This window comes from Anguilla rostrata, chromosome 1 (assembly GCF_018555375.3).
Source record: "Anguilla rostrata isolate EN2019 chromosome 1, ASM1855537v3, whole genome shotgun sequence".
Taxonomy (NCBI): Eukaryota; Metazoa; Chordata; class Actinopteri; order Anguilliformes; family Anguillidae; genus Anguilla; species Anguilla rostrata.
Genome location: NC_057933.1, coordinates 20396075 through 20418739, shown reverse-complemented (window position 1 = coordinate 20418739; position 22665 = coordinate 20396075). Strand labels below are relative to the sequence as shown.

At 50.5% G+C, this 22665-nt stretch overlaps 1 protein-coding gene across 5 annotated transcripts in view; it reads left to right on the top strand.

The window, feature by feature from the left end:
* Nucleotides 1-22665, top strand: part of tmem260 (transmembrane protein 260) — a 33487-nt gene that overhangs the window by 7797 nt on the left and 3025 nt on the right. For 4 of the 5 annotated variants that reach the window (XM_064329177.1, XM_064329163.1, XM_064329171.1 and 1 more), the window contains exons 3-12: nucleotides 4611-4762; nucleotides 14521-14698; nucleotides 14802-14915; nucleotides 15012-15191; nucleotides 16103-16143; nucleotides 17333-17419; nucleotides 18900-19008; nucleotides 20146-20318; nucleotides 21593-21764; nucleotides 21898-22037. In XM_064329177.1, coding sequence (XP_064185247.1) covers nucleotides 14522-14698; nucleotides 14802-14915; nucleotides 15012-15191; nucleotides 16103-16143; nucleotides 17333-17419; nucleotides 18900-19008; nucleotides 20146-20318; nucleotides 21593-21764; nucleotides 21898-22037 — 1193 coding nt within the window. In that variant the 5' untranslated portion in view covers nucleotides 4611-4762; nucleotide 14521. The remainder of the gene's footprint in view (nucleotides 1-4610; nucleotides 4763-14520; nucleotides 14699-14801; nucleotides 14916-15011; nucleotides 15192-16102; nucleotides 16144-17332; nucleotides 17420-18899; nucleotides 19009-20145; nucleotides 20319-21592; nucleotides 21765-21897; nucleotides 22038-22665) is intronic. The other variant, XM_064329154.1, reaches the window with a different exon arrangement.

Below are 22665 nucleotides of genomic sequence, written 5' to 3'. Positions count from 1 at the left end.
TACGACCCGTTTTTCAAATCCAATTAAAGTCAATGGTAAGGCGATGGCTTTTGTGGGCTTTGCCTTATGTACGGTATAAGGCTTATTATGCCCCCCTCTTTTTTTTGTGTGTGTATGTGTAAGCCGGGAAGAATGAACTAAATCGGGTTAACAGTTCTAATAAGTTTTATTATTTAATAAAGTTTATTACGCCGCTGTGATCCTTTTAGGGAGGCTGAGGCGGTGTCAGTGCGCCAGTAATCCGGCCGTTAGTGCCGCAGTCACCGCCTCCGTCCGCTCCTGTCCCCCTCCGCCCCCGCCCGCCGGCCCATCCCCCCCCCCCCTAGTGCCGCCTCCTTCCGCCGTCTCCGCTCCTCGCCCGTCCTCACCGGTCTCACCCCTCTCCCCCCCCGCCGGCCCAGCCTCCCTTCCCCTCCCTCCCGCCTCTCCTCTTTCTCTCCTCTCACACTTCTCCCTCTCTCTCCATCTTTCTATCACTTTCTCTCACTCACACTTCTCCCCCCTATCCTTTCTGTCTCTTTTTCTCTCACTCTCACACTTCCCCTCCCTCCCGCTTCTTTTTTCTATCCCTCTCACACTTTTCTACCCTCTCTCCTGTTTTCTGTCTCTGTCACTCTCACACTTCTCCTCCCTCTCTCCTTCATTCTCTTTCTCTCACTCTCTCCCTCTCACTCTCTCTCTCCCTCTCTCTCTCTCTCTCTCTTTCTGTGTGTTTCTCTCTCTCTCTGTCTCCCTCCCGGTGTGTCCATAGCCTCCATGCCTCTGCAGCAGTGTCCTCTCGGCGTGTTCCGGTCGGGACGCGTGGCCGTTCGACCGCCGCCCCAAACCCCCCCCCCCCCCCCCCCCCCCCCCCCCGGCGTCCCCAGCTGCGGGCTTTATCAGTGGTGGGGACGGGTCCGCTCTTAATAAGGCGCTTTATCAGCCCTGCCAGGGCTTACCGGCTAATTGCCGGGGTCCCCCGCGGCCGCAGCGCCCAGGCGGGCGGTGCCAGGCGGGCGCGGGGAGGGGCCGAGTCGCCCAGCGGTCAGGGCGCGGCCGCCCGGCGTGGCCCCGCCCGCCCGCTCGCCCGCCCGCTCACGTCAGAGGTGCCGCTCGGGCGCCGCGCTCGTCAAAGAGGCGGTAATTAAAATTACAGGCTTTTAATTACATCTGGCTCCCCGTCCTTTCATCCTCCCTCTCTCTGCCCGCACTCCTCCCTTTCATCAGTCTCTCTCCGTCGCTCCGCTTCTCTGTCCCTTTGTCCTTTTCCCTCTCTTTCTCTCCTGCCCTCCCCTGGTCCTCTCTGTGGGGCTAATCGCTGCTTTCTGTTCTGACTTCCATCGCCCTCTCTCTGTCCCTCTCCCCTTCCCTGCTCTGTCCCTCTCCCCTTCCCTCTCTCTGTCCCTCTCCCCTTCCCTGCTCTGTCCCTCTCCCCTTCCCTCTCTCTGTCCCTCTCCCCTTCCCTGCTCTGTCCCTCTCCCCTTCCCTGCTCTGTCCCTCTCCCCTTCCCTGCTCTGTCCCTCTCCCCTTCCCTTCTCTGTCCCTCTCCCTTCCCTGCTCTGTCCCTCTCCACTTCCCTCTCTCTGTCCCTCTCCCCTTCCCTACTCTGTCCCTCTCCCCTTCCCTGCTCTGTCCCTCTCCCCTTCCCTCTCTCTGTCCCTCTCCCCTTCCCTACTCTGTCCCTCTCCCCTTCCCTACTCTGTCCCTCTCCACTTCCCTGCTCTGTCCCTCTCCCCTTCCCTCTCTCTGTCCCTCTCCCCTTCCCTACTCTGTCCCTCTCCCCTTCCCTACTCTGTCCCTCTCCCTTCCCTACTCTGTCCCTCTCCCTTCCCTACTCTTTCCCTCTCCCCTTCCCTACTCTGTCCCTCTCCCCTTCCCTACTCTGTCCCTCTCCCCTTCCCTACTCTATTCCCTTCCCCTTTCCCTACTCTGTCCCTCTCCCCTTCCCTACTCTGTCCCTCTCCCCTTCCCTACTCTCTATATGTGGACTTTAGCAGTGGGGTTTCCTTCAGCACTGTCAGAGTTACAGAGACGTATCTGCATCATTAGTGAGAACTGTAGCTTCAGAATGTAGTTTGTTCTGTAGCATTATGGGTAATTCTTCTCAAACAGTTCAGTTCAACATTGACATTGATATGCTTTTAATCCTTACTGTTGAATAAATCATAAAAGATTAAATATAATGATTTAGGCTATATTTTCAAATGAATGTCTGAACCATTTTATGTTGCAGTACAGAGTATATACAGTATTTCACTTGTACAGATTGTAGAAAATGGTTAACTTGTAGGTTATAATAAATTAAATGATAATTATATGTAGTTAATTTTGGGTTTGCAATCAAGTAACAGATGGAAAGTATTAAAAGTGAACAGTTTGGATGATGGATTCTCCTCAGTACTGAATTGTATCTAATGCAATGCTGCAGTAAAGCTTGTAGGAAGTGTATCGCTTGGATTAAAATTTGTTCTCAACTTTGATTTGCAAATAAATGCAAATGTTTCTCTGCAAACATAATGTTTTAATTTTATTTCGATGAACCTGCCAAACTGCTCGAATACAAAACAATTTGCATTTCAGTTGAAGTTAAGGAAATTTTCTTTATTGGACCCAGGCCTCAATCTTATTACAGAAACATGAATATAAAAGGATTTCTTTTTTGTTGGAAATTTATGCATGAATGCTTTGCACACATTGAGGAATTGCTTGAGAGTGAACTTTTTCACAAAATTATTTTTCACAAAACATTTTCACAAAAGAATATTTCACTAATTAATTCTTTCTGGTTCAGAACTCTGATATAAAATATTAATGCTATGGCTTTGACTATGAGGCAATAAAATATACTTGTCTATATACATGCCTTTGTTCCATACGAAGCATTGGCATTATTTTGGTGAATCCAGAAATCGAGCATTCTCATAATAAAACTTATTCAGACAGCCTTCAGCATTCCTCCTTATTGAGCAGAATTGACGACGTAGCATCGCTAAATTAGCGCTGTGGAATTAGCATCGGAAAATGATGGTTTTGCCACTGCCGTTCCAGAGGCTCCGGGCGTCTTATAAGTAGCAGCCCGTGCTTTTGGCAGCTGGGTTTTTATAGCCGGTTATTCAGTCCTCCAGCGGCTGGAAGCTGAAAACACCTCCTCATGCGCTGACTCTCCAGCAGTCTCTCCAGTCATCCCACTGCGCTCCAGAATAATCACAATCGCCAATTTAATGATTAAAAAAGAGATGTGCGTTTGCATGCCAGTTCATGGAGCAGAGCTCATGGCCCGAGGCTTGACTTGTCAGATACTGCTTTGTGTCAAATATCTGTTTTATTCAGCGGCATTCAAGATACCGTGATGGTAATACATCAGTATACACTAGTAACAGAATATGCCTTTTCAAAATTTGACTTTAATTTATTATTGGCTTAAATGTAAAACTGAATCATAAATCACATACTTTAATTTCATTGTATGTATTATGTAATCATCATATAACATGTTATAATGTAAAGTTACGTGCTATTATGGAACATTTGTAGACTAATGAAAAACTCATGTTTATGGCATTTTACTATTTAGATTGCCAGTTTGTCTTTTTCTCCTCTGTTACAATGTCCATGCTTTCCTGTTCGTTTCGTAGTATTCTTATTCCTAAAACAGAAACTTGTTTATGTTGTGAAAATGATCAGCTGTGATGGCTTTGCGGTGTGCGGAGACTATGGAACTATAAACAGCTTCTGTGGAGCTAAATTGGCTAAACTGACTAATGCGGCACGGTGAAAACTTGGAGTTTTTCTAAACAGATTACATTTGTTGGTACGCACCCTGCGCCTCACGTGTTTGTCCCAGAAAACACTTCTAGATGTTGTTGTCCCTTCTGTTGTAAGAATTTTCTATTCTTATCGATTCAGTTAAGCCTGTAAATTGCACCACACTCAACGATTGTTCTCTCGCTAATTAACCTCTGCTCATTAAGCTTAATTACCCTTTTACTTCCCTATGTGTCCAAGTAGAGTAGCTGACAGACGTGCTCCGTGTATCAACTAAATCGCAGGCTACAAAACCTGGCCACCAAGATGCAGGAGAAGTGCAGCTATTGCTATCTTAGCTATTGTACCGGAATACATATGTGGGAAATAAAAATAGGTCTATAAATACACACAGTTGGTTGCAGGTGAGAAATTGCAAGAGTGTTCCTATGGGAGACTGAAACCTCCCTGATCACTATGTGTGTGTAAGCAGGCTCTTAATGATGACAGGCCAGGGACCGTATTTGCACACAGTGACTTTGTGCTTTGATTTTAGGGAGCGTGTTTTCCCTTCCCTGTGTAATAGTCTGGCATAAACATAAATGGGGGCTGGATTTTGAAAAGTCACAATAAAAGAGGCAGACCAGCTTGCCTATTAGTCCATGACTAGCAAACCTTTTTCTTTGCAAAAGACATTTGCAACTTATAAGTGTGATGGACTGTGTTTTTTATTTATAGCTTCTGAATAGTATATATATTTTGCTATAGAGGATGTTTATGAATAGTGTTCATTTTTTGATGTTGTGGTGATGGTGAATGAATGCTACTCTCTCTCCCAGTCCTGTATGAACATGGCCACTGACTGGCTGCTGTGGCCCCCCCTCCAGGTGGCCCATCCCCCAGGCTACCCCCTGTTCACCCTCCTGTCACACTTGGCTCTGGTCCTGCTGCCCTTCCAGTCCGCAGCCTACAGCGTCAACCTGTTGGGTGGCCTGTTGGGGGCGCTGGCGAGCGGGACGCTCTGCTTCACTGTCTGCAGGTACTACTTTTTTTTGTTGGAAGGCATGACGATTAGTGTGGTGCTGATGTCTAAAGGATAGAAAGAATAATGGCCGTTGTAGCCATTAATTTCACAGCCATTCCAGTCGCCATTGTGCAGTTATATCCAATTAAGCAATTAAGTGCTTTTAATAATGGATATCCAATTTTGGCTCTTGTAGATTTGCAGCTGGTCATTCGAAATCATTAGAAGTTATATTGATTTGGTCAGGGTAGCGATTAGGCGAGTGTGGTGTGTAAGTGCACAGGTGGGACAAATGCCCCTGGGACGGCTGACCTCTGAGACCAGGATCTGTCGGGATGAAACAAAAAGGCCGTCAGAAGACGAGAAAAAATATTTGTGGTTCTGGGGCTGCTGGTGCCGCTGTCAGCCTGTGGGGGCTCCCTTTCCCAGTGCGAGTCGGGACGCGTCTGGGGACCCCCCGGTGCAGGTGGGCGGGCGGGGGCGGTTTTGGATCTGTTACAGTTATCTCCTGAAGGCCGTGACCCTGGATTCACAACTCAATTTCCTGCTAATCCCCACACGACCTGGAAGTTATTTATCCAGTTAACCTTCCTGCTCTGTGAGGTGAAAGGTCAGGGACCAGCCAAACGCAGGAGGGGGAATACTCCGTGCTGTTTACTCTGTACTATCAGCACGTCCCTGAATGCACAGGGACTGAACACACTTAATCAGCCTCTCTAAATTAAAATCTGAAGTGGATCGCTGGCTTGTGTCACATGTGGTCTGTTACAGCATTGGTGAAGCAGAGCTCTCATAAAAGAGCACGTCTTGCTTTTAACTATTGGGGCCTGCTTTGTAATCTAGTATAATTGGCGAACATCAATTTCTGGACTGTTTGTTCTCTGCGTCCCTCCAGCTGCTAGTGTTGCCATGCCCTAGGCCCGGACTAACCTCTCCTCTTTGACCTCTGACCTTTCTGTTGCTTCACCCGCCCGCATGCTCAGAATCTCTGATGACTCTTCCTTTGAGGGATTAGCGAGAATATTGGGATGCTGTGGCCCTGGTCCCCTATCCAGCGCACTGGACATCTGTCAGCACATTTGCAAGGCTGCTCATACTGAATGATGAGTTTTCTAAACACAAGTCCCCATTAGCACCTCGTGATGTGAGAAAGGCTTGGCCCTTCTGTGTTTTGCAGTGGCTACAGTGTATCATCTTCTTAGCTTTAAACCAATGTGGAATGCGGTGTTTCTTTTTAAAAGCTTTCCAGATTGTTCCACGAGAAAACCAGATTGAAGGAAGGTGTATTGTTGGATATGCCAAACATTAATAAATGGGCCTTTTATGGTTACTTTTCCAAAGTTTCCAAAGGCTTCTACCCCAGGATGAATAATCAGTGACGTAAAAATAGTTGAACAATGTTTTTGAAAAGTCGCAACATTTAGTTTATTGAAGGACGTCTGCTAAGCTGAAATGTCATGTAATGAAATGTAATGCAGGTTTGTTTGTAGCCATCGACTCCACTGCCGTGGACGAGCCTCTCTTTGTGTTCTGGCTGCTGTTGAAATGGTTGCCGTCATGTTGATTTCTGGGGCTGAGTCTTCGATGACTTGTGGAGGCGCCTCTGATCCCCTGTTCAGTATTCATGGGCCAAGTCCGCTCTCCCCGCCGGCCCAGGCTGTTTGCTCACAGCGTCCCTGGTGTGTGTGTGTCGCAGCCCTGCCCCCCCATCCAGTAGGCCCTCGGTCCTGTGGCTGGGAAATCCACCCCCCCCCCCCCCCACCCTGCCATCAATTTACACCCTGTGTGTATGACTGCTGTATAACACATTCTCTCTGTCCTTCAACTATCCATGTATGTATCACATGTGTTTACATCGCCGATGTGTTACATTGTATAGTTGTTTGAGTAGCAGCCTAAGTTACAAGGCTATAAGGTAATGAACTGTCAGCAACCTTTGAATAGTAAAATTACTTTTAAGGGTAATAGAATAGTTTCTTTTGAACTACTTATTTTACAGTCGGTTTTGAGCAGATTCCTTTGTATCCTTTCATGTGTTGCTATATTGTGCTGTGCAGTGCACAGGAACAAAATGAAAGATTCATATTGTTGACTGAACGTGTTGAGAGGGCGACATAGCTCAGGACGTAAGACCGATTGCCTGGCAGTCGGAGGGTTGCCGGTTCAAACCCCGCCCTGGGCATGTCGAAGTGTCCTTGAGCAAGACACCTAACCCCTAACTGCTCTGGTGAATGAGAGGCATCAATTGTAAAGCGCTTTGGATAAAAGCGCTATATAAACGCAGTCCATTTACGTGTGATCGAACGACAGATTCACGTTCAAACCGATTTTATTTTGGCGTCCGGCCGGTGGCAGCCTGTCCTGAGCGTATGTGAGCCCGTTCCCCTGTCAGCTGTCGTGAGCCGCGCCCATTTCCTGTGAGCGGGCGAGGCCCGGCAGGGCGGTGGGCTGGGGGGGTCAGGGGTCAGGGTCCTCGTCAGCGGAGGACGGGAGCAGGAGAGAAAGCGATCGCCACGGCGACTGGCCCCGAGCCCGGGGATGCGGCCACTTCATCGGATGGTGCCCGCGAGCTGCCGCCGGCCGTTGCCGTGGCGGCAGGTGTGGGGTGCGGCTTTTCTCTTTCTGTCTCAAAGAAACGGTGTGTGGTGCTGTGTAGAACAGTCCTGCTTCCTACTTCAGTGCAAGGGTATGGTAGAGCAGTCTCCTCCCCATTCTGACAATGCGAATTTAGGATGGGTTTGATTGTTCATTTCTGTCAATAATGTCTGGCCATTGCAATAGAGGACAGAGGGTTGAGGACCTCTGAATTTTAAATCACAAATCCTCCAAATGGACTTGGATCCAGTTCTGGACATATTGTAAGAAAAGCCTCATGATTGGAACCCCCCCATTAACCTTGGAGGAGGGTGAGGTTTCAGTTAAAACACCCAGTCACACCCTATAAGCTCTTAAGTACAAGCTTACATGGGCATTAGGGTTTTCAATCCTTGTTTTTAACATTAGAATGTGTAAAATGCGGGTTTGTGCCATTATCAGTGCCAGGTCGGCCTGGGTCAGTGGCTTCAGACGGACCGGCAGACGGGGGAAGCCGAGGCGGGGAGGGGCTCGGGGAATGGAAAGGGGGGGGGGGGCGGGGGGCAGTTCCGGAATGGCGCCCTTCTCCTCCAGTTTTTGGCGCGGGGGTCCCAGGTGCTCTGGCCGTGCCCAGCGGAACTGCTGCGGTGGCCTACCACCCCCCCGCCGGGGGCTTTGCCCGCCAAACCTGTCTGCGGACTGCCCCTGGCACTGACCGCTTCCCCCCGCGCTCCTTCTGAAGCCCGGCCCGTCTGGCCTCTCGCGGTCCCGTCCGCGCGGATTAAAGCCCGATCCGGAGCGTGGGGCTCTGGCGTCGCTCCGCAGCAATCTGTGGCCTGTCTGTCTCGCAGAATTCCTCTACGGCCTGTCGCTCCGCAGAAAAGCTGCTAGTTGGCTAGTTGGCGGCAGGTGTCGGGAGAACGGGTAAGTAAACGCAGAGCAGCGGAGCAGAAGCGGTCGACACTTTCCGCTCGCGGCGGTGCAGCTACGTAGCGGGCGCGGCTGAGGCGGGGCTAGGGCTAGCGCCGCGCGGCTCCCTCTGTACCCGCGCGCGGCTCGTCCGCCAGGAGCCTGCCTGCGCGCACCAGCTGATATCTCAGTGGACCGGAGCCCTGGAGCCGGGCCAGTCTCTCACCCCGCCCCCTCCCCCCCAGCCCAACGCAGCCCGTGCTCCTCATAAAAGCTCAGACCATATGGTCCCTACAGGACCGTCCTCACAAGCCCCTCTACAGACACACTCTCTGCTTCAGGTGCACTGCAGGGAGGGAGGGCCTTTGTGGGGACATTGACTGGAGATTTGGTGTTGTGGCTGGTGGTGCCGGGTGGTGTGTGCCTGTTGCATGTGTGTGTGTTCTGTGTGCTGTGTGTCGTGCATGTGTGTGTGTGCGTGCATTGTGTGTGTGTGTGTGTGTGTCTGTGTGCATGTGTGTGTGCATTGTGTGTGTGTTTGTGTGTGTGTATGTTTGTGTGTAGGCGTGTCTGTGCGTTGGTGTGTCTGTGTGTGCATGTATGTGTGTGTTGGTGTGTACGTGTGTGTGTGTGCATGTTTGTGCGATTGTATGTGTAAGAACAGTTTGAATAGGTAGAGATTGATGGTAGTTGAAAACAGGAGAGCACCCTTGTTTCTGAGTGGAGACTCCTGCCTTGCTAAGCATGACCGCAGTGGTTTTTACATGAAATTTGAATACAATTACCTTATGTTATTAACAGAGACATGTTTTGGCAAGGCGTTTGCTGGGTGCTTTCTTAAATACATTGTGCGAGAAGGATTAATTATACACATCGGAAAAGCACAAGACATTTTTGACATCTAATGGGAATAATGATACGTCTCAGGAACTGTGTCAGACAACTTAAAACTCAGCTGCGTGCTGCAAGAAAGGATTTATAATTCAAAATACTCATTTTTCTTACATTAATGTATTGGATAAATACACTGCTTGTGCGCTTAGAGCAATTATTTTAAATGTTTGCAGCTGTTTCAGTGCAGAAATATTGCTGGGGACTGCTTTCAGCATTGCCTGTGCAGGTCACTGTTTTTGCACCTTTTCACACCTAGCAGATTATTAACGCTTGTTGGCTCCTCTTGATTTTGTCGCAGTTCACCAGCAACAGACCCCTTGTTAGAGTGCGCCCATTTTTCGGTTGCATATTTGAAAATCCCAGCACGGACGATAAAACAACCTGTGATGTCATCCTGACTTGGGTGGTTTTGAAGATGGTGTATCTCACATCCCACGGTTAAAAAAAAAGGAGACTGTTGCTGCCTGTGACATCATAATTGTGGGCCAGGATACCTCAAAGAAATTTCTGAAAGCCTCCCATGTATAGACACTGGCCCCATGTCTGTGTCTGTGGTCTCCACAGCGTGACCAATGGTGCCCCCAGGACCCATCCCACAATGCAGTGTAACAGATTTTTAATGAAGATGTTATTTGCTCATTACGGAATTTTTTTTTTGGGGGGGGTGGGGGGGGGGGGTGTTACGGCACGACGCGGCATACCGCGGCGGTTTAATATTCTTTTCCGCCCGCGGCCGCGAGATTGTCTCCGCGCCGGCCGCGAATATTACATCCCTCCCTCACCGCGCGGCGTCTTAATGAGACTCGCCAGCCGAGCCGCGGATCAGGCTTGGCAATTATAATTTGCCCAGAATGACTTAATGGAGTGTATAGAGGACTCCTATGTATCAGCGCTGCCTAATGACTTTTGTCTGGGCGGAGGCGAAATTAGAAATAGTAATAATGGCAATCTGCGAATTGGGTAAACACAGGATTTTTTATTTATTTTTTTGTTAGGTGCAGATTAAGACGGCATTCTTGTGGAAATTGTGGTGCGAGAGAGCGCATTGTTTGAGTGGGGAGGGGGACTGCGGTGATTCATTCTGGCTGCACGCTGAATGGCCTCTCTCGCGGTCTGAGGGAAACCTGCGCCTCTCTTTATCCTGCTCCTCCTGCAGGAGCCGGGGGGGGGCGGGGGGGGTGCGGATGCTGACCCCACAGGAGCGTGCAAACACAGGGCACGTGCATGCACATGCGCTTATACACACACACACACACACACACACACACACACACACACACACACCCAGAAACACACACACACACACACCCAGAAACACACACACACACACACACGCACACACACACAGACACATTTATATATATGCATACAGGTGCTCTCTCTCTTTCTCTTGCACACACACACACACACACTCACACATATGTGTACAGGTGCTCTCTCTCTCTTTCTCTCACACACACACTCTCACACCTAAGCTGACCCTGGCGAGGGTATGTTGGTGCATACGTACTCTGCGTGAAATTAACGTCTTATTTACTTAGGCTACAGCTTATTACTTAAAAGGTGCAGTTCAAAAAACTCCAGTTTAATGTTTTGATTATCTTCATTGGATGTGGGGAAATTTATGTTGTCATCAGAGAGTATCCAGCACTACGTACAGCGAAGGACAAAATGCAAGCTGTGTTATTCTAGCTGAACCGGCAATTTTCCATTGAATTAATCCAGATGCAAGAGAGTGCAATGCTGCAAGGAGTTTGATTTTTGCTGGGGTCGAATAGGAACGTTGTGTGGGAAGTTGTTGGTCATCTTTTATTTCTTCCCAAAGAGTGATTATTTCTAGGGCTGGGTGTTTGTCACAGAAGTGGCAGGTGCCACGGATTCCATGATTTTGGTCTTTTTCTTTTTTGGCAGTTCCCCGTTCCTGTTTTTAGTGCTTTCCTTGATTATTTGGCAGTTTTAGATGGTAACTTAAATGCAGTCGGGTTGTAATAAAATGTTTGACAGCTGCTGTCAGTCTTGATGCTGCTTGCTCCTTCCCCTGTAGCTGTGGTAACATTGTCAGTGTCAAAGACTAAAACCTTGCAATGTAGGCTAAAATGTGTGATACAGATGTTTCATAACTTTTTAAATTAAGTAAATTAAATAATTATTTAAAAATTGTGTTTGTGTTTACTCAGATTCCCTTTGTCTAATTGCACAGGCCTGTCAAATGAAGAAATTCCAAAGAACATATTGAAAATGCTCCTGTTATGAGCTGCTTTGTGAGCCAGGAGTCTCAGACCCCCCTGTTCCATTGTTTCTGTGAACTGGTTCAATTTTCTGGAATTCCTCTACAGGGCCCTACTGGGACAATGGCACTAACGCCTGGCTGAGGTCAGTTTCTTTTTTTTTGGGGGGTGGGGTGGGTCGGGGGTGTAGTAGTTTGGAGGTGTGGTGAAGGGTTTGGAGGGTTTCAGCAGTGTTGGGGTGTCCCCCCTGGTCCTGGACAGCAGGTCCTAGCTGCCCAAATCTGTCCAGGTAAGGTGGTGGGTGTTCCTGGGTGGAGTCTGTTGGAACTGGTGCTCCCACCCACCACCACTTCTGTCTGAATTATTTTTCCCCACCTCTTTAAGTGATTTTTTCCAGCTTTTTTAAAATGGCCTGGTGAGAGCAGTACAAAGGAGAGCCCTTGTGGTCTGCACAACGGCATCATTGTCCTCTCTCACAGGTGAAGGCCGGCTCTTGTCGGGGGGGCTTAGCTCCAGGACCGTGTCGCGGCTGCATGTGGGTGGGCGTGGCCTCGTGTCGCGCTGCGCTGAGCCGTGGGGGGGGAACGAAGCTGTCGGTGATGGGAGGGTTGGGATTCCGAAGGTGGCTCCAGGGTCCCACCTAGGTGCGCGGTGGCTCGGAGGAGGGGGTCGGGGGTGCGAAGGTCATGACCCCCCAGCCTGCGGCCTGCGCTGAAGGGGGGGGATCAGAGGCGCGGGGTCAGCCTGTATTAGCGCCCGGCGTGCTGGGGCTCCTGACAGTCATTGTGTTCCAGACTCAGGGCTAATTCACACCATGTCCCTGACTTTGTTAGGATCGGAGTGTACAAGACAATATGGGTTATTCTGAGGCCAGCCTATTCTGCTCAGTTTATCGTGTTTGTTTTTCTTCTGTTTTTGGCAAATAATATTGGATGTACAGTAATAAAGCTTTGACCCTGTTCCCCTGTGTTTTTTTGGGACTTCCCTTTCAAGCCATTTAGTAGTGCCTGTAGTGATTGACAGGTGACGTGGATCTCTGCCGTGTATGGTCTGAATTGTAACCTACCGCAATACACGTGTCACACCTTAACTTTGGAGCGAGGGAACAGTTGCGAACAAACTAGTTTTGGTTTTATCGTAGAGACCAGCCCTAATCAAGGGTGTCGTCGGTCAGGCCCTGGGTACTCTGTCGTCCTGAGACGGGTCATCGGCAACGCCAGAGCGTGAGCGAGCGACGGGCCTGTAGAACGAGCCGTCATCTCCTCAAACGGAGTCAAACGGAGCGAGCGAGCGAGCGAGCGAATCGCGTCTCCCGGTGACTGTGCTTGGCAGCTCCTTCCAGGGACCCCCCCCCCCCAACATCAGCCCCCCCGCTAAGAGCGTGCGCCAAGGGTTAATTACCGCGCAAGGGGGGGTAGAATTGAGGGTGCGGGGGGTCCACGCACCTCAAGGAAAAGCTGCCACCAAACCCCCCAACGCACACCCCCCCCCCCCCACCTTACCGCCCGGATGACAACTAATTCCTGGAGCGGTTCAGCAAAAAAAAGGCGCTATCTCCTAGCAGGAACCCCCCCCTCCTCCTCCCCCCACACGCATACACACACACTCCCCACCCCACTACCCATCCTCCCCCCTGTTCCCTCACAGGCGACGTAGGAGAAGAGGAAGAAGAGAGGAAGGGGAGTAAGAATGAAAAGAGGGGGGTGGGGGGGTAAAAAAACGAGAAGTAGTCAGCGAGAGTTATTTTTTCCCCCCTTCTCCCTTCTCCTTTTTTTCCTGATTTACTGCGCTTTCCTCAGAAAGCTCCATTGTTCCCTTCCCTAAGTCTCATCAGGCCTTTTGTGGCTGACTATCACAGCGGCAGCCAGAGAGCTGGAAATGTATAAATGGTATCATGCCTGTGATTAATGGCGGTGCTTATGAGTCAGGTCTGATAACGGGCCCGCTCTCAACTCAATTTCAGATACCGTTAATGGAATCTGTCTTCTGCGATTGTAATGTGAGAGCGCCTAATTTGCTATGGAGCTTGAAGCTGTCACCGGCAAGGGATTGTGGGGTCATAAGGGACCTGGCAGCCGTTTGGCCTGCAGCGTATATCTGCGGCTCTGAATAGAGCAGCTCTCTGCCTGTCAGTTAGCTGATAGGCTGATGAGGACTCTAAGCCACTCCACACAATGGAGGATAGGGCCATACTGCCTGACTTCCCTAATTGTCAAGCCTGCTCAAATTTCAGAGCCAGCATGCTGGGGACTGGGCTGGTTTTTTTTTTTTTTTTCTTTCCCCTCCCTCAACTTTTTTTTTCTTCTTCATTTCATCCTCCATCCTCACACACTCTCTGCACACCTCCCCTCCCCCTCGCCATCCGCTCCACTCTCTCCGCTCCTTTTTTCTTAGCCTCTCCTTTTTTCTCATTTGTACTCTCTCTCTCTCTCTCCCTCTCTCTCTTCCTCTCCCTCTGTCTCTCTTTAATAAGTGGTGGGTCTTAGCGTATGACAGATTATCCCAAGTTTGCCTCAATTACTGCTAAAGAGATGGAGGAAGGGGAAGAAGGGGGGAAAGAAAGGGGGGGGGGGAACTTTTGTGGAAACATTTAAATTGCTGAGGATATCTCCCGTGGTGGGGAGCTGTGGCTGGCTGTGCTGCAGAGGGGGATGAGCACAGAGGCCAGCGCTCAAAGACTATGGGAATGTTGGGAGCTTTTTTTTAAAAAAAAAAATGGATACAATAATCAGTTAAAATGCCAACAGTCTTGCATTACACTCATAGTCGTACTGTAAAGGTTTTCCCAGTCTCCATTTTGATTTTATAGGACCCTTTCATAACTCTGTTCATGCTATTCTTGCCAGGGTGTGTGGAGCCCATTTTACAGTGTATTTATGTGATTGGGTTGAGTGGTTAAGCAGCTGGACTTGGTGGGCTGCTCTTGCTTTGAAAATGGGTCTCAACCCAAATTACTTCATTAAATATTTGTGTGTGTATATATGCAAATTTATACTGGTATTTTAATTTTTGACAAATTAAAATGTACATAATTTTTGTGAAATGGAAATTAGGTAAGAACATACTGTACGTTTTTCCCTGGGTAAGAAAAGCTCCAGCAGTAAACATGTTTTAGGAAGTAAGTAGCACTGGAATAATTCTCCCCTTCCTTCTTCTCTGTCCCCCCAGGATGGGCGGGGCCGGGCCGGGGGCGGTCCTTGCCGGGGCGGGGTTTGCCGTGTCCAGGCTGGTCTGGCAGTGGTCCGTGGTTGCCGAGGTCTTCTCCCTTAACAACCTCTTTGTAGGGCTGCTCTTCTCCCTGGCTGCCTGTTTCCACCACGCTGACAGCGCCCCCCAGAGGAGGAAGGTGATACACCCCCCAGCCTCACAGCACCCATTTTACTTGTCCTCACACTTGCCTGCAGGGTTCTGTCTTGTGTTTTAAATGAACTTTTCTACCGCTCTGTTAGTTTGCCCAGTGGGGGGCGCTGTGCTGTAGCTTGGGCCTGTGTAACCAGCACACGCTGGTGCTGTACGTAGCAGTCATCGTCCCGTGGGTCCTGCTGCGTCTCCACTCCCAGCAGGTGAGTAAAGACCCCGGGTAGCTATGCCGCAGCTGTTAGCCTCTCCTCGAGCGAGTGGGCTGGGAGACTCACCGTGCGTCGCCCCCTGTCTGCCAGGAGCTGTCACTGCGGCTCCTGGCTGTGCTGGGGCTGTGCTTCCTAGGAGGGTTCCTGCCCTACGCCTACCTGCCCGTGTCCTCCTCCCTGAACTGGGCGCGCTGGAGCTGGGGGGACCAGACCTCCCTCCCCGGCCTGCTCACCCACCTACTGAGGGCGGAGTACGGGACCTTCAGCCTGGTACGACCTCTTCCTCTCCCTCCTCTTCTCTCTCTCACACACACACACACACACACTATCAGACACACGGTGTGTACACACATGCACCTCCTTCAGCCCTAGTTCTGCCCTGTCGGTCCCACACACACATTACCATAAAGTCTGCCTTAACAAGTGTCTTAGCTGCAATGAGACTTAAAATCTTATTTCTTTCTCTCAAGTTGAAAATATTGGCTTGTTTTAAGTGAGTTTGCTTGACAAGTGAAATTTTCTTACCCAAGTCAAACTGTCTCACCTCATTGACATTATTTTGTCCTATTTAGCAAAAATGTAATAGAAATAAGGTTTTAAAGTCTAAATATAAGACGAACTTGCTTGTTGAGATGTACGTATGTTTTTGGTTTTTGCGGTGCAGTGAACTTTTTAACCTCACAGTCACCTTTTTAAAGTAACCCTCTGCTGCGGTGGCTGAAGCTAATCTGTGGGCCTCGTTCATCTCCCCGTCGCCGCACATAGAAATGAACTGCGAGGAAACGCTTTTTGTCGCTCGCCGAGGTGCCGATGTGCTAGCGCCCGTAATCCACGCGCTGGGCCCCGGTGGCTAGCCCCGCCTCGCCCCGATCTCAAATGAGCTTTCTAAACGCTCTTAAGCGCCGGGCTCCTCTGCAATCCCATCCGGCTCAAAGCCCTTCCGGACCGTTCCATCAGGCCCCCCCCCGCCCCCGTAAATACGCAGATAAGTGTAGCCGTTGACACCCCCCGCCCGCCCCGGACGGCCTCCCCTCTTTAATCGGACCCGGCGGAAAAGGCGCGGCGGTTTTTTCGCCGGCTGCCCCGTGGCCTCCGCTCGCGTCTGGCTGGCCGGGCCCCGGGGGGCCCCGGGGAGATTAGAGCGTGACGGACCTGCTTCTCTCTGATTTGTGCGACAACAGGCTAAGACGGAGAGGACGGTGAGCCTGGCCGCGATGCTGCAGTGAGTACCACCCGCCCTGCTCTGTGTCCCTCCACTTTAACCCGCTCTCTGCTCCTTAAGGCCTTTTACACGACACACAGTGATGTCCTTTTGCATTGACTGATGGTAATTGTAGTTCATTTCATTATTTAGGCTCTAAGAATGAAACCGAACCATTTTAAAGACAGCGATGTGTGCGGTGTCTTCCTTTGTTCGATGTGTCCCGTCTCTCAGGTGCGTGGACTCACAGTGCGTCTGTCTGTAATTATTTTTCGTTTGTTTTGTTTGGTTTTTGTCTGAATGAGTTTTGTTTGCCGGAGCGAACGAGGCTCGTCTGCATTCCGAAGCCGTCGCGCAGCTAAACTCCGCGGGCGTAGCCGGCGAGCGCCAGGGCTGCCGAGGAGGACCCCGCCCGTAATCGAGCCCGTCTCCGCTTCTTTTCTCCGTCCTTTGTTCTTCCTCTAACTCCATTCTTCCGCGGGAGCAGAGCTGAACCCGTTTGGTGGGGCCAAATCTCCATGTTGTGTTTTTCCAGCGGTTGAAATGATCACAGAGCTCTGGCGGGAAAGCGTGACAGGCAGTGATGACAGACTCTGCAATGCCGCTGGAGAGATTGCGGTCCCCCCCCCTACCCCCTACCCCGCCCCCCCATCATCCCTGTTCTGCCATTTAGCGCGGATGATGGACAGAGCGCTCAAATGAAGCAGCCCCCCGTCCCCACCTCCCCTGGCCCCCCTGCTGGGTGACAGACAGGCACACCTTGATGTTGAGTGAGAGAGGTGAACACGGCGCATGGTGACAAGCGTTCTGCTGTATGGACATAACCTCACAGGGAGAACCTCACATGCGCTCCCTATCTCTCTCTGTCACACACACACACGCACACACGCACACGCTCACACACACACCTACCACACACACACACACACACACATACCCACACACGCTCGCACTCACACACACACACGCATACACATATACATGCACAAACACACACATGTACACACGCACATACACACACGTGCACACACGCATAAACACACACATTCACGCACGCACGCGCACGCACACACGCAGCAGATGCAGACGCTTGTGTTCAGGGAGATACATGGATGTGTTTATGCAGTTAGCAGTGTTCATTCTGGGACAGGTGGGGCACGTACAGTGAAACTGTCTGTCAGTCAGCATGGTGTCTGTCTGTCTGTCCAAGGGCTCAGCTGGACCACTGTGTGGCTGACCTGTCTCTTCCTGTCCTCATTCTTGCTGGCGTTGCCTGCTTCCTGTCCATCAGTGACAGGTGAGATCTCTGCGCCAAAACTATCTTTTGCCAACAGTGTTTACACCTTCACAATTTCCCTGGTTTCTGTCTCCTTTACCTTGTGTGTTTGTGTACCTTTGGATGTGAAAGAGAGTTGTGAAAGGTGTGTGAATGTTTATGTGTGTGTGGGTGTGTGTGAAGGTGTGGAAGAGAGAGGTGAATCGCTGGCTGTCTTGGGGCAGGGTCTGGGCCCGGTTGCGTGCGAGAGATCCAGAGGGTGGCGAATTTCTCGGGCATCGTGGGAAGGGGGGGGGCGCCAATTCATTACCGAGGCGTGTGTGCCAGTGTCTGTGTGAGGTGCGCTGATAAAGGCGGGCGGTGCCAGGAGGCGGGAGGGGTGCCGGAGACTGGCGCGGGGGACGGGCCCCCCCCCCCCGGGCGGCCCGGACCCCCTGTCTCCACGCTCATACAGGGGCAGGTCAGGAGCGCTTTAATAGGCACAGATAGCAGCCGCTTCAAAGAGCGCCTCTTTCAGGGAGATAACAGCCATTCAGCAGCAACGCACTGCAGCACCTCCCCAGGGCCAGGGGCTGGCTGCTGGGAGAAACAGTGCTCTCACACACACAAATACTTATACACACATACACACACACATACACACTCACTTATACACACACACACACTAATACACACATACACACACACACACACATACACATACAGATACACACATACATACACGCATACACACTCACTTACTTATACACACATACACACACACTAATACACACATACACATACACACTCACTTATACGCACACACACTTATACACACATACACACACACATACACACTTATACATACATACACACACTCACTCACTTATACACACATACACACGCTCACTCACTTGTACACACATTCACACTCACTCACTTATACACACATACACACATACACACTCACTCATACACACACACATACACACTCACTCTCTTATACACACATACACACACTCACTCACTTACACACACACACTCACTATACTTGAGAAGTGTTTTCAGACATGTCTTTCCATACTGTGAAGAGTCAACTTTTCTGTGAGGGGAGTGGTATGCTTCTACGAGAGTGTGTGTGTCTGTCTGTGGAGAGTTATGCCTTATCTGTGGGGGGAGTGGTGGTTCTATCGAATGAGTGTGTGCATTCTGTCTGGGATGGGTTTTGCCTGAGTAGAAGAGTGTGTGTGTGTGTTTCTGTCTGAGAGGTGAGATGTGTTCTGTCTGGGAGTGGAGTGTTTCTGTCTGTGAGAGAGTGAGAGTGTGTTTCTGTCTGTGAGAGGGAGTATGTGTTTCTTCATGGGATAGAGAGAGAGAGAGAGAGAGAGTGTGTGTGTGTGTGTTGGTAGGTGTGTGTGTTTATGCTTGTCAGAGTGAGTTGGTGTATCTGAGTAAAGGGTGTGCATCTGTCTATATGAGGTCTTTGGATATCATGAAAGGCATGCTGCTTGTGAACCTGCAGGAGGCGCTGTGTCCTGCCCTGGCTGCTGGTAAGCATGCTGCTCCTGTATTCACTGTTCTTCGCCTGGAGGGCCAACCTGGACATCAATAAGCCCCTCCTCCTGGGCGTGGTGAGTGGTGGAGATTGATACGTCGTTGAATGAATGTTCACAACGGCTGATGCTAACGGCTACGTCTGTCTGATAGCAGGAGTTACAGTGTATGTGAAAGTTATCTCTTGATAGTTCTTACGTAGTCTTACTTGATTATGGCAGTCCAGCGAGTGCATTCATTCAACATTTTAAAAATAGAACGTCTTTGTAGTGATTCTGATTCTTTGTGCGAATTTTACGGGTGGTGTGATCTATGTGGTCCTTTGATTCTTTTATGAAGATATCAGTGCTGCTGTTGATAGATGTTGCAAAATCTTGTTGGTTTGCTGTTTGTCTGTAGCAGCCATTTGCTACCTGCCAAGGCTGTGTAAGGTCAATTGTTGAAGTGTCATAGCTTTACTCTGTAGTCCTCCTGTTTCCTCCAATCACAGTCCTCAGGGCAAACCGGGCGGGATTTGACTGGACAGTGTGTGGCTCACTCATAGCACTGTGCAGGGTTTAGAGGAACCTTTGTAAAATAACACCCTGGCAGGAATAACAGACTAACAAGACATGCTATTGTATTCAGTAATTACTGAGCAATAAGTCCTCAAATTGAAAAAGCTATTGTAAGGTCAGACTCTGCAGTATTAGTTGTGGGGAAAAATACCCTGTTGGCAAATCTGGTCCTGAGGAGGTTTCACCCAAATCCTTAATTACTAAATTAGATTAATTATTAAGCTTAATTAGTCCACATGTTAAAGGTATTTAGCACTTGATGATTTAGAGAGAGACCCGGAAAATCGTCTGGATTGTAGCTCTTTGGGCCCTGTTAAAAGGATAGCACAGAAGCCCTTGCTACAACAGCAACGCATATGAGAATTACAGGACAACAAGCAAGTGACCTGTTGGGTTGTGCTGTTCTCCTGACCCTTGTGGTTGTGTGTCTGTGCTTGTGTCTGTGTGCATACGTGTGTGTGTCTGTGTGTCTGTGTGTTTGTGTATGTTTTGCTTGTGTTTGTGTGTGTGTGTGGTTGTGTATGTTTGTGCGTGTGTATGTGGCTGTGTCTGTGTGTGTGCTTGTGGGTGGGTGTGTGTGTGTGAGTGTGTATGTGTGTGTGCACGCTTCTCTGTGTGTGTGTATTTGTGTGTGTTGCCTGTGCGTTGTCTGCTCAGGTGGAGCGGTTCTGGTTGCAGAGCGATGCAGCCCTGTGTGTTCTGGCGGGACTGGGCCTGAGCGGCCTGCAGGGGGCGCTGGAGCAGTGGCTGGGCAGGGGGGCTCTGTGGAGCGCTGGGGGCTGGGCCCTCACCGCCATGCTGGTGGCACACCTGGCGCACTCCAACCACAGGTGAGCAGCAGCGGAGAGCTGGGGGACTAGTGAAGAAGGAGAGAGATCGCCACCTGCAGCACTGCAGCCAAGGCCTTCAGTAATGCCTGGAGGTCTGCATGGACAGAGGATCCCTGCTTTGCTGTTGAATAAATACAGAAGTGCTATGACAGGAGTGTGTCAGTATAAGTGTTGAGTAAGAGTGCTGAGTATTGCACTGTGCAAGCGCACACTCTAATCATTGTGAGGTGCACAGTTGAACAAGGGCGGGAGCAGTGGGGGTTACACAGGCAGGTTTAAGAGTTCACAGTTTCAGCCACGGTGAGAGCGGACTGCACAAGGAGTGCCGTAAAGTCTGTCTGTACTGGACGCGTCTGCACCCCACTTCACCGTTACCACCCTTCACCCCCCCCCCACCCCACCGGTCACTGTCCCAGCCTCTAAGAAGCGTCCCAGTCCAGCCTTGGATCGGGACGCCTGTTACTAGGCAGCGTCAGGCCCCAAATGTGACTCACTCTGACTGGAGCACCCCGGTCTCCAGGCCTAGGACAGCGCGTGGCAGTGCATTTAGGGAGAAGGGAGAGCCTCGCGGGAAACTCCGCCGTTCCGCTCCTCCCTTCGCGGGGGTCTGGAATGACGGCCGAGCCGCCCGATAACGGAGTCGTTAACGCGCCGTTCGAGACGTTCGGCGATGGGAGTCAGCAGATTACGCTAACGAGGCACTTTGCGAGACATCAGAGCGCCGCTTTGATCAGGTGCGCAACCTGGACGGCGCTGTCGGTTCACATGGCGCCCGCCCGCCACTGATCAGACAGTCAAATCACAGAGCATCTCAGCGGGGGCTCCTGCCTGAGGGAGAGAGAGCCGAGCGCGGGGGGGGGGGGGCGGGCGGAGAGAGAGAGCGAGCGTGAGAGAGCAGGGAAGGGAAGAGAGAGATAGAGGGAAAATGATGACTTGCCAAGGAACACTATGAAAATGTACGCTGCTTAAACAGAACAAAACCTACATCAGGAATATGGGTACACACTCAGCGTGTGCATCAAACACATCAAGACATCAAACACTCTTACACACACACAGCCACTCCTGAGATTGGAGTGCGGTGTGGCTGAATGATGTTAGCACTGTGTAACAGAGTGTGGTTTGCAGTGCTGCAGCATCGCATCCCCTCTCTGGTGCGGTACTGATAAGTATAGGGAAATGCGTTTTTTTTTTGTGTATTGATTCTGTCACAGTGCTGGCTTTCTCTGCATGCTGATTCTGTCACTGTGGCAATGCGTGCGTGTGTGTCACAGGGACTGTGATCTGAGCCGCAGTGACGTGGTGGAGAGGTTCGCCAGGGGCGTTCTGGACTCCGTCCCCCAGAATTCCATGGTTCTGACTCGGGGAGACCTGCCGGGGAACACCCTGCGCTACCTGCACTACTGTCAGGGGCTGCGGCCCGACGTGAGCCTCGTCGACCAGGAGGTCAGAGCCCCGGAGCAAAGGGCGAACGCCGATTGGTTCTCTCAGATCAACAGCTCAAGCTGAGCTCCTCTGATTGGCTGCTCGAGTCCGGGAAGGTGTACGTGACTGGCTTGGCCGTGCTTTCTCCCCGCAGATGATGACGTACCCCTGGTATGTGCCGAAGCTGGGGCAGCACCTCAGCGGGGTGCACTTCCCAGGCCTCCTGTGGGACCCTCTGCCATCGGAGGAGAAGAACACGTTCAGTCTAGAGCAGTTCCTGGCCCACAACCCACAGTGAGGGAGTCTTCATTTACCTCATTTATTTGGGAGTGTGTTTTAATGAGTGCAGGTACAGAGGATATACTGAGAAAGGCTAAAACAGAATATGGGAAGTGTCAAAGCTGGGTATGTTTCCCTCCACCAGGTGGCAGTGTTTGCTTGGCAAACAATGGCATCTTAAAGCGCAAAATATTGACCAACAGGATTAACCCCCAGGGCTTGGTTTTTTTGTGGGAAAAGGGTAGAAATGCTTGTCCGCATGTGAGCGCACTGTGTGCCAGGCCCTTGTGTTCTAGGCCCTCTTCAGATTAGATTGTACTAAACCTTCTCCGGGGGCTAACTTAACCCCACATATACAGAAACCGCATGTTATTCATTTCCTTGGTAGGGGCCTGGGCCAACTTTTGTAGCTTTTGAAAATATCCATTTTGGCCAGCTGGATATTGTGGCGGTTCTGGTTAAAAAACACTTTGGTCAAGGGCATAGCAGCAGTGCTTCGCCTAATAAGTGAGCCTGTACATTTATTTTTCTTGGCATAGTTCTTTCTCACTGCTCCTGTAAGCAGGGGTGTGAATGAGAATTTTTGTGTCATGAGTGGTTTGTGTTTGCAGTTAGTTTGTGCTGTGAGTGGTTAGTTTGTATT